Genomic DNA, 12,305 nt, shown 5'->3' on the forward strand with positions numbered 1-12,305 from the left:
AGCGGTCTAGCAAGTCCACCAGCCCCAGGCCCCCTCCCCCAGCCCCCCCCCGCAGCCTCCAAACCTTCCTTGTCTAACGCTTTCGCACCAGGGACCAGTCAGAGCCCGTATTCGTTATCACCTGCCCTGCTGACAGTCCATCAGGTCAGACAGGTGGCTTTTGCAGATAGTTTGAAGGGACATCTCCGTTCCCTTTGAGAATGCTCCTCCACCCATGCCACCATCCTGCGATCGAATGACAGAGGAATCACTTGGCACTTCTCTGCGAGGAGGTTACGGCTCCCTTGGCCACGGGAGCCATAGAGGAGAGGGTCCCTGTGATAGAGGTAGGTCATGGTTGTTATTCCTGCTTCTTTCTGGACAGTGCAGTTTCGGGCTTATCCTCCCGAGCGGCGAGTCCAGGATATTCAGGCCATGATACCGATGTTTCAGCCTCTGTACTGGATTTCGGTAAGCCTACTATGATGCTGCATCCTGCTGGTGGCCCATGCCAGATGGTATATGCGAGCTCTGCAGTGGGACTTGAAGTTCCAGTAGGCATAACATAAGGGTAATCTCTCCGACATGGTCCAGATCTCAGAGGGAACTGTGCAAGATCTGCAGTGGTGGCTAATGAACCGCGATTGGGTCAGAGGCAGATCCCTCTCCCTTCCCCAACCAAATCTGACAGTAGTGACAGATGCAACACTCCTGGGATGAGGCAGCCACATGGGAGAGGTGGAGATCAGAGGCGTCTGGTGTCTGGCGAAGTCTGGGCTCCACATCAATCTTTTGGAGCTCAGAAAGATCAGATTGGCATTGAAAGCAATTTTTCCCTCTCTCAAAGGGAAAGTAGTGCAGGTGTTCACAGACAACACCACCGCCATGTGGTATTGCAGTGAGAAGGGCAGGGTGGGGTCATGCACTGTTTGTCAGAAGGCTTTGCGCCTCTGAAGATGGCTGGAACATCAGGGCATTTCCCTGGTGGTCAACACCTGATGGGCTCTCTGAACGCCACAGCAGACAAACTCAGCCGCCAATGCCTGGTCAATCATGAATGCTGTCTCTATCCAGAGGTGGCACAAGGTCTCTTTCAGCAGTGGGTAGAGACTTGGTTAGATCTGTTTGCCTCCGCAGAGAATGCACAATGTCAGCACTTTTGCACATTGGAGTTTCCAAGGCGGCACTCGCTCTGCAATGCTTTTCATCTAGAATGGATCTCAGGCCTCCTGTAGCCTTTCTGCCCATACCACTTCTGCCCATAGTTCTCAAGAAGATAAAGAGCGCCCGGGCCCAAGTAATCCTTGTGGTTCTGGACCGGGATGAAGAATCTAGTATCCTGAGCTATTGACCATGCCCCTCGATCCCCAGATCAGACTGCCCCTTCGGGAGGATCTTCTGTTGCAGCAGCAGGGGAGGATTCTCCACCCAAACCTGTCCAGCCTCTGCCTTCTTGCATGGAGATTAAGCGGTGGCAGCTTTTGACCTTCTGCCTGAAGTCTATGATGTTATCTTGGCAGCCAGGCATCCCCCCACCAAAACAGTATACACCTGTTGATGGAACAAGTTTGTGACATGATGCACAGACAAGTCTGTTGACTCCGTCTCTGCCCCTCTTTCTGAGGTCCATTTGTTTGTACTTTCTTTGGCCCCCCCACCCCTAAAAACCAAACTACCCTGATCCCACCACCCCAGCCCCTAAAAACCAAACTACCCCGACCTCCCCACCCCTACCCCTAAAAACCAAACTACCCCAATCCCGCCCCTAAAAACAAAACAACCCCCATGCCCAAAAACAAAAGTACCCTGCCCCCAAATACAGAACTACCCTCATCTCCCCACCCCTAAAAACAAAACTTGTTGACCCTGCCCCTAAAAACAAAACTACTCTGACCATGCCCCTAAAAACAAAACTACCCCACCCCTAAAAAAAAAAATTACACTGACCCCACCCCAAAAAACAAAACTAGCCTGACCCCACCCCTAAAAACTACCCCCCAACCCTGCCCTAACCCCAATTACCTGACAGCGTCCTCTCCTGTCCACTCTGCCTTAACCATGCATATGCGTTGTTCAGCACATGCGTGGTTAAGGCAGAGAAAAAGGCAGTCGTTGTCCCAGCAACTGTGGTTATGCTTGTGTTGTTCATGGCATCGTTGTTCACTGCACCATTCTTCCAGAGTCCTTGTTGAGGACGTTTCCCCTGCATGGACCCAAAATGAGCGTTGCCGTTCATCCTTGATTGTACCAAAGAGTTCCGGTGAATGAGCTACTCTTTAGTGGTTATGTGGGTGTGAAGAAAGGTTGGGCAGTGCAGAAGCGAACCATCTTTAGATGGGTTGTTCTCTGCATTAAAATGTGCTACCCATTGGCTAAAAAGCAACCTGCAGAGGGTTTGCACGCTAATTCTACCAGAGCGACAAGTGCAACTACTGCATTAGCACACGGAGTTCCAGTCCTTGACATCTGTCTGGCAGCAATGTGGGTGTCCCTCCACAAGTTGGCTGAACACTGCTGCCTGGACAGTCGGGTCAGCAGGCACGGGCACTTTTCCCATTCAGTTTCGCAGGACTTCCTAGTATGATCTTGGTTCGCAGACCCTCCTCCGGGGCTGGTATTGCTTGGATATCTATTGTCAGGTAAGGAATCTGCAGCTAGAAGTCTACATCAGATGAACAAGATACTTACCTTTGGTAACACCTTTTCTGGTAGAGACATATTCTAGTTGCAGATTCTCTACCGACCCACCCATCCTCTCCACTCTGTGAACTGATTTCTAGGGTCAGAGACTTCCCTTTCAGGGCCCTAGTTCTGGCGCACCAGTGGTCTCCATGGCCTTGCGCTTTTGGTGTGGAAATTCGTATAGAAGCTGTATAGCCTGTATAGGTCCTACAACGTCATATCCGGAGCACATAATGCCGACGAGGAATGCAGAGCCAACCAACGCCACCTAACGGCACACATGGGTACGGCTCGAGAAAAATCTCCGGGTCCAAACTTATGCCTGGGGGAAATTTTAAGGTAGGGAATCAGCAACTAAAATATGTCTCTATCAGATAAGATGTTACAGAAGGTAAGTAACTTGTTCATTTATGCAGCACTTCAAAGAGTAATAAAGTGAAAACACAACACAAGAAAAATCCCGCACCAATTTAGAAAAATAGAGTAAAATGTAATACATTTATTTGAGACCAAAACCACAGAAGTCCAACCAGTAGAACTTGATATAAGCAATTTTAAAGTTTTAAGCAAAAATAGTGCCTAGAAGCACAAAGCTTCAACTGGGGTTATATAGTCACACAAAGTCAACAGTTCAAGCTGACTGTGATAGAGCGCGGGCTGGCTACAAGGACTAAGTTAGGCCCACAAAACAAAGTACCTTAAATCTTAGTTGGTGAGTATTGCGAAATTCCGCATTCCGAGGATGCGTCATGCAGCAGCAGTTTCGGGAGCTGCGATGCGGAGTCCAGCGTCATCATTGAGCTTTCCATCTCCGAGGGGCTTGTGATGTGAAGTCCTGCATCTAAGTTGCTGCATTGTGCCTAGAAATTACAAAAATGCTGCAAGTCTGTGATACAAAGTCCTGCATCGTCCAGCATGCTGTTGATGAGGGACTTGCGATGTGAAGTCCTGCACCCAGGATTCGTTATATACCAGTGGTTCTGAGGAGGCTTCGGGGTGTGATGCAAGGTTCAGCGCCGTGGATGTCGCATTGTGATGGATCCAAATCAGAGCTGCAAGGAGCTGCGTTGTGCTGCCTCAGCACCGACACAGGACCATATCTGGGGTGGGCCCCCTTCCAAAGGTCCAGGACTGGGGTGCTCAACTGGGGGGTAGGACTGATAGCAGGCAGAGACAAGGCGCTGAGTTCAAGATGGTTGGAGCCTTTTCTGTCCCTGAGACTCTGATCAGGAGCCATGCCAACTAGCCCTACTTTAAGATGCAGGTCCAGTCTTTTCACTCAGGCAGCAGGGCAACAGAGTAGTAGTCCTTCTTGCAGAGCAGCACAGCAGTCCTTCTGAGTCTTCCACAGGTCCAATGGTTTGCTGAAGATTGGGTCTTGTGCCCACTTTGAAGTAGAAGAAGGTTCTAGAGGTTTCCACCCCAGAGGTGCTTGAAATTTTCTGGCTCCCTGCCTTGGCTCCAGCTTGTCTGGGGCACGAGAGACTACTGTCAAACCATTTGTGAGTATGCTCAGGTGGAGGCTTTTTGATGTGCAAGTGTGGTAGTTGACAGCTCCTCACTCTCATCAAGTCAGAGATGGTCCTTCCAGCCAACAACTATTCTCCCATTGTCTCATTGTCTGGGAGTTATACACAAGGACCATCTGCCACCTACACTTAATCATGTGACCCAGGATACATGTTGCAGGCAAATGCCAACTTTCTAAAAGTGGCATTTTCAGAATTGTGACTTAAAATCTGACTTTACCTTTAAAGGGTTTTTAATTCATTAGACACCAAACTCTAGATTCCTACTTGCTTCCAGTTGAAAGTTATCACTTATTAAATGTAATACAGTAACCCAATGTTATCCTATGGGAGAGTTTTGCCTTGCAGTTGTGAAATTTTTCACTCTCAGGATATGTAAAAGTTAAAACCACATATGCAACATTTTAAATATACCGCACCCTGCCTCCTGGACTGTTTAGGGCCTACCATAGGGGTGGCTTATTTGCATTATTAAAAACAAAGGTTTAGGCCTGGCAAGAGTTTAATTTGCCAGGTCAAAACAGTAGGGTAAAACTGTACACACAGGCTGCAATTGCAGGCCTGAGACAGAGTTTAAAGGCTAATTAGGTGGGTGGCACAATTAGTGCTGCTAGCACACTAGTAACATTTAATTTACAGGCCCTGGGAACAGGTAATACCACTTTACTAGGAACTTACAGGTAAATTAAATGTGCCAATTGGGTCTAAGCCAATGTTACCATGTTTAGGGAGAGCACAAGCCCTTACACTAGTCAGCAGTGGTAAAGTCCTAAAGCCAGCAAAAACAGAAGGATGAAAGATGAAAAGTTGGGGGAAACCACACCAAGGATGTCAGGTCCAACAGTTAGGCTATAGCCAAGGCTGAGTGGTGTGTCATATGAGGTCCTTAATGAAGAGAGAAATAGTGTAGATGCCAAAGTTCAGGACAGTAGTGGGGGTATCTCCGTTATCAATAAGGAGCAGTTTGTGACCAGGCCGCTCGATGATTGCTGTGGTGATAGTGCAGAGCAGTCTATGTATGCTTCCATTCATGAGAAACCCTCAGCCAATCTTATCTATCATGGTGGTAGTCTCTTGTGGTTGCCGGGAAGAAAGAGGAAGTTACAGTAAGTCATCAGCGGTTTGTCGTGTGACATCCAGAGGTGCCACTGATCCTGAAAGTGAGGATCATGATCCAGATGATTGCTCCATCGCTCAGTGTTGCTTTCCCCTCTTGGAGCGGGCTGGCCAAACTGGCGCAGGAATGCAACCACTTCCAATGCAGAGCATCTGGCAACATAAATTTGTTGCTCTGAAAGGGTAGAACCACCAGGGGCTGTCCCCCGCTATATACCGGTGAGACCTCCTATGCCTGCTTCTCCTCTAAAAGCATATGCTGTTGTTGTGAGAGGATTTTTCTCTGGTCGTTTGCTGTTCCGCCCAGTCCCATGCTTCTGCTGGGTCATCAACGATTGTGACATACTCACAGTCACTATGTGCAGCGTGGCGGGGAAGAGTAACAAATATGAGACCGAGTTCTGGAGCTTGCAATTCACCCCAGGAAAAGAGTTGCACAGTCAGTGCAATCTGGAAACAGCATGATTCAATTGTGCTTCAGTTTAAAAGGGATTAGACGGGTCGCCTCGCGCAGGATAGCATTGTAGTCTCTGTAGTGGTAGAACTTCATGACCATTGGGCGGTGGGGGGGGGGAGGTCCCTGTAGGAGGGTGCAATACAGGGACGGGGTGCACCCTTTCTATTGGAAAAAGAATGCAGATAGCTTAGCACCAGGCATGACGTTTTTGATCCAGTTCTCAAGGTAGGCTTCAGCATCTTGCTCCTACATCCCTTCAGTTAGCCCTACTATACAAACATTATTTCTGCAAGATCTGCCCTTGGCATCCTTCACACACCCTTTGCATCCTGTCACTTACATCGGCTAAGTGTTTTTAGGCATCCGCTGATTGTGGCTGCATATCTTTGAGAGTATTCTTTGTGTGGGCCACTTGTTCACAAAGCCTCCTGCAGTCGTCCCTAAGAAGGCTGAGATCAGTATCAACGGATTTGATTTTATGTTTGAAGAAATTGCTACAGCGTTTAGTCACGGCAAGAATACTGTCCAGCTTACCAGAGGCTTCCGATGAGGTGCGTGATGCACTTGATGAAGCTTGTAATGTACAGCGCACTGTCCGCCCCCTTGATATTTGGGACACCGAGATAGACCTAAGTTTCCTCATGACTCCACCAGCCAGACAAGGCCAACAAGTGATTGCTTAAAGAAAGTGAGTCTGGGCCCACCTGTGGACTGTGCTGAAGCTGGCAGAGCTGCATCTTCAGCACGAGCAGTCTGGGGGGTCACAGATTGTTGAGATTTTGCCAACCACAAATCTAAGATGGTTTGATCTGATCTGAATATTCTGTGTCTTGTAATGATGCCATACATATTTGTTGTTCAAATACACAGTGAACTAATGCCATATGGTTGACTGTGCATTATAAAAAAGCAAATAAGAAATAAAAATAAAGATCTGCTATAAAAAAAAAAAGGTACCTAGTAGCAACCAGTATGGTGTGGTTTTTTTTGGGGGGGAGAGCTAGTTCCAGCTGAATTGTTGGAGAAAAGGTGAATCAATTTGCTTTTTTGATGCTCACCTGGGAATGGCCCTCGATGAATGAAGACAGCAAAATCACTATAGTGGGCTTTGCATGGGCCCGGTATGTGGAGAAACATCTGAGTGGTGTGGCATGTATAAGATGAGTGACCGGACTCTTCCAATGTTGGTGATGGGGTTCCCAATGAAGCAAGATATTAAGTAGTTATTGATTTTATGGGTAATTTTGTGTTTCCGCAGCAGAATTCAGATTTTTCATTGTGCTATTTAACTATCATTGAGAGTGGATTGAGGTAAGGTGCATGGCATTTGGTCCCAGTGTGTATTGCATTTTACGAAATGTTTTTTCACTGTAAGACTTCCCAGCAATCCTTTTTCTAACATTGGGATTTAGTGTATTTCTACAGAATTGCAAGATTTCCTGAAGTTGTCTCATAGTAACTACAAAAGGAGCACGTCAAAATACCCACCTACGACACCATGCCCATCACCACTTTTGCTACTAGGGCAAAAACGTATTTGTTGCCCCTGTTCTGTCAATTTATTTTTTAACTCGAAATCATATGACAATTAAATTGCTTCATGGCACATCCAGAACGGTTGAGATACTGTACCTGTAAGGGCATATGTCAGTTATTAATACATAAAGGCTTGATTGCTTTGTTTACGTTTCATTGCTTTTACCTGAATGTTTGCATATGTGGTGGATCTCAAATTTCTCTCTTACAGTGGTAGTAATGTGATGATTTTCTTTTGTCTTGTGATTTGAAATACTGTGTGGAGCAGTGACTTCTAGGGTAGGGTGATACATAGGTGCTGGAAGTAGGGGTGCTGTGCTGCACCCCCAAAGTAACCGTGTTGGAGTTCAGTAGGTAAATGAGCTATAAAGATGCCTTTAAATATTGTTTTGATCTTGTCTTGTCTTTAGGCGTTCAAAGACAGAGGTCACATGTAAGGCTATGTCTTCAACAAATTGCTTTTTATTATTTTAAGGTAGTGATTGGTGTTTACTTTTATTTCACTGACTGCAAACTGACAGCAAAGAGAACAATGCGAACTGTGACATTTTTGCTGACGTACAGGTAATCTGAAAGGAAATGCTGTAGAATGTCTATTTGTTTTCTAAAGCACAACAACATTTAAATACTTGTAAATGAACTGTACAAATATTTTAAAAAATAGCAGTTATGAAAGCACAAATTAAACACATTTTTTGTAATTCTGAAATGTGATGAAAGCATACTTTAATATGATCAAACTCAAATCACAGCAGCAAGCAGAACAGCCAGTAGGTTTATATATATATACACATTGAAACCTAAGTGGGTGAGTTTTCAGCTGTACCTTCAGTTTGATAGGTACATGGTGCACCTATGTACATGGCATGAGGGTAGCGTAGAGCCTTGTGAGTAATAGTAGATGGTCCACATCACAGGATCAGATAACAGAGCTCCATTTGGGTTACACATTCAGCAGGAAAAGGTATAAAACTTGATCTGCGGACATCTAATCGGAGTTAATTTAAGACATTATTTCACCTACTACATATGATATCTCGGCAGTGGGACTGGCAGGTAGTAAGCACCAACTGCCCTTCTTCACAACCGAAGCACAAACTAAGTGTTCAGCCCAATCCCATTAGAAAAATACGCCCAGCAGACTTGGCACTGCCATCGTGGCCGAAAAAAAATTAACGATGTTAAATTAAACACCCAAAAAAAATATGAAGCACAATATTGCTTTCCCTTTCTCCTATTTTAGATAATTAGAGAAGCAAAATGAGGATGTAAACAGAGAAAAAAAGTGATCTACATATAGTATTTTAAGGATTCTATAAGCAGACCAATGCCATACTCAATAATCGGCTGAGCAAATCTTTCGCATAACTCAATTATATTTTATTTACGCAGGATAGTGGAAGTATTATTTGGAAGTACTCTTGCGAAAAACCTCTGTTTTCCTCACCAAGATGCACCCAGGACTGTGTCTGTGTCGGATGTGTGGATCAAACTTTATATTGCTTCAGCCATCATGGAGAAAAGGTTTGAAACTGAACCTGCTTCTATTGTTATGTTGATGAAATGAGTAGTTTACATTGTTGTGCTCTCTTAGGTCTACAAAATACCCTGTAAATCAGTTCACATTTTTTGTATTTTCCAATGATGCTTATTCTTCTCTTGTATAACATTCTTTGCTTTGATGCGTCACCAAGTTCTCATTTAGCACTGATCTTACTTTGACCTCTTTATCCAGTTTCTTTTGTCAGTTTGTGATTGTGCGACGCTCTGATCTTTCTAAGCTAATGGCATGGGCTAATGAGTAGTCCAGTGCATCGCATAATCATCTTAGTCGAAAGGTTAGAATTCATCTTTTTCAGAAACACCCTGCTGTATCAAGAATTGTTAGCTCTATAATTCTAGATTACTGCAAATTGCTTGCTTACGATTGTGATGAAAGAGGGCATGACAACTTATTCTTACTGGATTTGATTATTCTGCGTCTTTTGCATGTCTTCCTCCTGACAATGATTTTCACCCTGATTCCCCCATTGTAAGCCAATGGAATACATTAAGGAATGCCTAATAGTTGGGGTAGAGTTTCTTTGCTCTCTGTGGTCCTCTAGCAAAGTTTCAGATGCTTCCACTGCAGACTAAGATGATATTACTCTGTTCCACGGAATATATTTCACTCATCATAAAGTAATAAAAGAAAAATCATGATTGTAAATTTTCAAACTGCTGATTGACGTTCCCGAGTTTATGAATACTTCTTTTGCTCTGCAGATCTTTTTGACATTTCTATATTCTAATTTTTAAAAAGCAAAGGGTTTGTCTGTGGTTTGCGGGTGGGCTTGTTTTAAGTTGGGATCACTGCTCTGTAGGATAGAGTTTTTTTGTGTTTTTTACCAAAGTGCTTAATGTACTGACATTTGCAAAGAAAAGGTTTTAGTTAGTAAAAATGTCTATGTGATCGGCTCATGGATCATTGTTTCAGTGGATGAAACTGCAGACAACAAATAGCACTTTATTATGCCAGTTTACCCCAGGCTTTGTAATGAACAATCTTAAGTGCAATGAACACTCTTGTCTTTAGTCCATGTCAAAATCTTCAAACCCTTGTTGAACATCATTGGACGTAGAAAACAGTTTTCTGCACCAACAGACATAGAGCTATAGTCAATATGTACTGCAGAAATATGCACCCTGCTTTAAACATCAAGATGCAAGTTATACATGTAGGGGCCAGATAGTTCTAGAAATGAAGAAATAATCCTAGACAACATGGCTTTTTATACTATCCAAGTACCCCAACACTTGCCTCGGGATTTCACACCTCCAGTCCATAGACAAAAGAGTAGAGAATCTCAGGTGAGGCTCAAATGGATTAGTGCTCTCTCTATTTCATGGATATCTTTGTGGAATGCTTGGGAACTAGGAGGTTTGTAGGGTGTGTGTAACTTGTCTGGTGTGTGCCTCCCCAACCTCCATTTATAGGACTAAATGAGTGTCCATATTCTCAGCTTATTTTCTGAACATCATCTGGATATTATGAGGAGGTGTTGCAGTAGTGTGGTCTCTTACACTGGGTCTTTTTCTAAATCTCATCTGTGTTCAGAACATTTACAAGATGTTGAGGTCCCGGCAGCCATTTTGGCCTCCTCTCTATAAATAGTGTCCTACTTGTTTCATTGCTTCTTTTGAAAACACTGGGGGAACAGCTTGGCAAAAGAGGAACACTTTCCGTGTTCAGGATTTCCTCCACTAACATAGATTCTGTTCCTCTTCCAAGGACCATGGTCTCAGTGAGAAATCATAGTGAAGTACCAGGGACCTGGTGATAAACCAGAATTAAATAACAAAGGGTTAGGGCTTAGCGCTAATGCTGGGGTTAAGCTTGACAGAGTAGCAGTACTGTCAGATACAGAACTGGAGGGTAGGCCAAAAAATTTTGAGGTGGTCCAGCTCCCCAATAGGAATGGACTTGATGGGAGGATGTTAGGTTTGATCTGATCCTGCCAAGGCACAGGGTTTTTCAACTTCCTCTCCTCTTAAAATCAAGAAGAAATGCCAAGGGAATGGGTGTTGCTCCTTTTAGCGAAATGGTGGGGGGAGTGAGGCTGGGGGTGTAGGAAAATACCCCTTTTTGAGTGGTCGCCCCCATTTTCTGGCTAGATTTTACTAGTTTTTTTACTCTGCACACTGGGACCCTGCTGTTCAGTGCCCAGTGTATGTGCTTTGAATCCTAAAACATGTCCAAATTGGCTAGCCTCCTAATTAGCATATTTAACTTGCCCATAAGTCCCTAGTTTATGGTACAAAGTGTACTCAGGGTCAGTAAGTTAAATATCACTAATGGACTGCAGTACTCATTGTGCCCTATTGGAGTGACAGTGTAAACATGACTGCAGGCATACCATTGTCGCCTGACTGTGCAGTTTTTTAACTGGGTGTTTGCCCTGCCAAAATAACTCATTTTGAGAAGCTGAACCCCTCCTTTTAAATATTAATGTCACCCCTAAATAGGCCTTACTGCCCATAAGGCAGGGTGCATGATATTGAAAAGTAGGACATGTAATGGGTTAATGTTAACAAAAAAGTCCCAAAAGCTATTTTCACTGTAGCAGGTTTAGCTGTTTTGTTGCAAAGCATGAGGATACAACATTGAATTTAATGATGTTATCTCCAGGTAGGTAACTCCTGGAGTTTATAAAATATTTATTACTAGCCCAATTCACTGGTAAAGTCAGGTTTGTAATAAATACTTTTGAAAATATCCTTGTAGAAAATGTATCTTTTCACTCTCAGGGGTGTGGAATTCCTATAGCCTGACGCCCAGGACATGTAGTTTGGGGTCAAGGACAACAGGTTTTCATGTTTATTTTATCCTTGGGGCAAGTAGGCCTACCCTCTGCATCACAAACACTTTGGCTGCCACATTAAGGAGCGGGGAAGGGCATTTTCTGCAGTTAAGTTAATATTTATGTCCATATGGTATTGCTGTTTGAACTTATATTTATGGTTCATTAATGCAGAGTATTTATCATTAGGTAGAGCACACTAAATAAATGTTTTAAGTTCGGACTGCACCACTGACAGTGGTTCCAGTATAAAAATGTGTACTCATGTTTGCAAAGGTTAATAATATAAGGTTATGTATAATTTGTGTAATGCTCACAGAATTCTCTCTGGTAGATGAAGATATTTGTAGAATCTTGAAAGCAAGATTGGTGATTCTTTGCTTTCAAAATAAAATTTTCGCAAAAAATGCAACTTGGAAAAAAATGTTTTGTTAAACTGCTGTGAAATTGTAGGTACCATTTCATTGAAACCTTATTTTGTAAAGTGTGTTGATTCATGCTATTATTTTCAAAACATATTTATATATATAATTCTTAAAGTTACAAAAAGTGCACCCGGGGTATATGTCCTGGCGTTAGTGCAGATTTTAGGCTTTCATGAATTCACAAGCATTTACATAAGTAGGCCAGGAAATTGTACTCCTAGAAAACATTTATGAACTGCAT

The 12,305-nt window shown here is 43.7% G+C and overlaps 1 protein-coding gene across 3 annotated transcripts in view; it reads left to right on the forward strand.

The window, feature by feature from the left end:
• Positions 1-12,305, forward strand: part of AASDH (aminoadipate-semialdehyde dehydrogenase) — a 471,184-nt gene that overhangs the window by 415,705 nt on the left and 43,174 nt on the right. For all 3 annotated transcript variants that reach the window (XM_069200843.1, XM_069200827.1, XM_069200836.1), the window contains one exon: positions 8,692-8,823. In XM_069200843.1, the coding sequence (XP_069056944.1) occupies positions 8,692-8,823 (132 nt within the window). The remainder of the gene's footprint in view (positions 1-8,691; positions 8,824-12,305) is intronic.

This window comes from Pleurodeles waltl, chromosome 1_2 (genome assembly GCF_031143425.1).
Source record: "Pleurodeles waltl isolate 20211129_DDA chromosome 1_2, aPleWal1.hap1.20221129, whole genome shotgun sequence".
NCBI lineage: Eukaryota > Metazoa > Chordata > Amphibia > Caudata > Salamandridae > Pleurodeles > Pleurodeles waltl.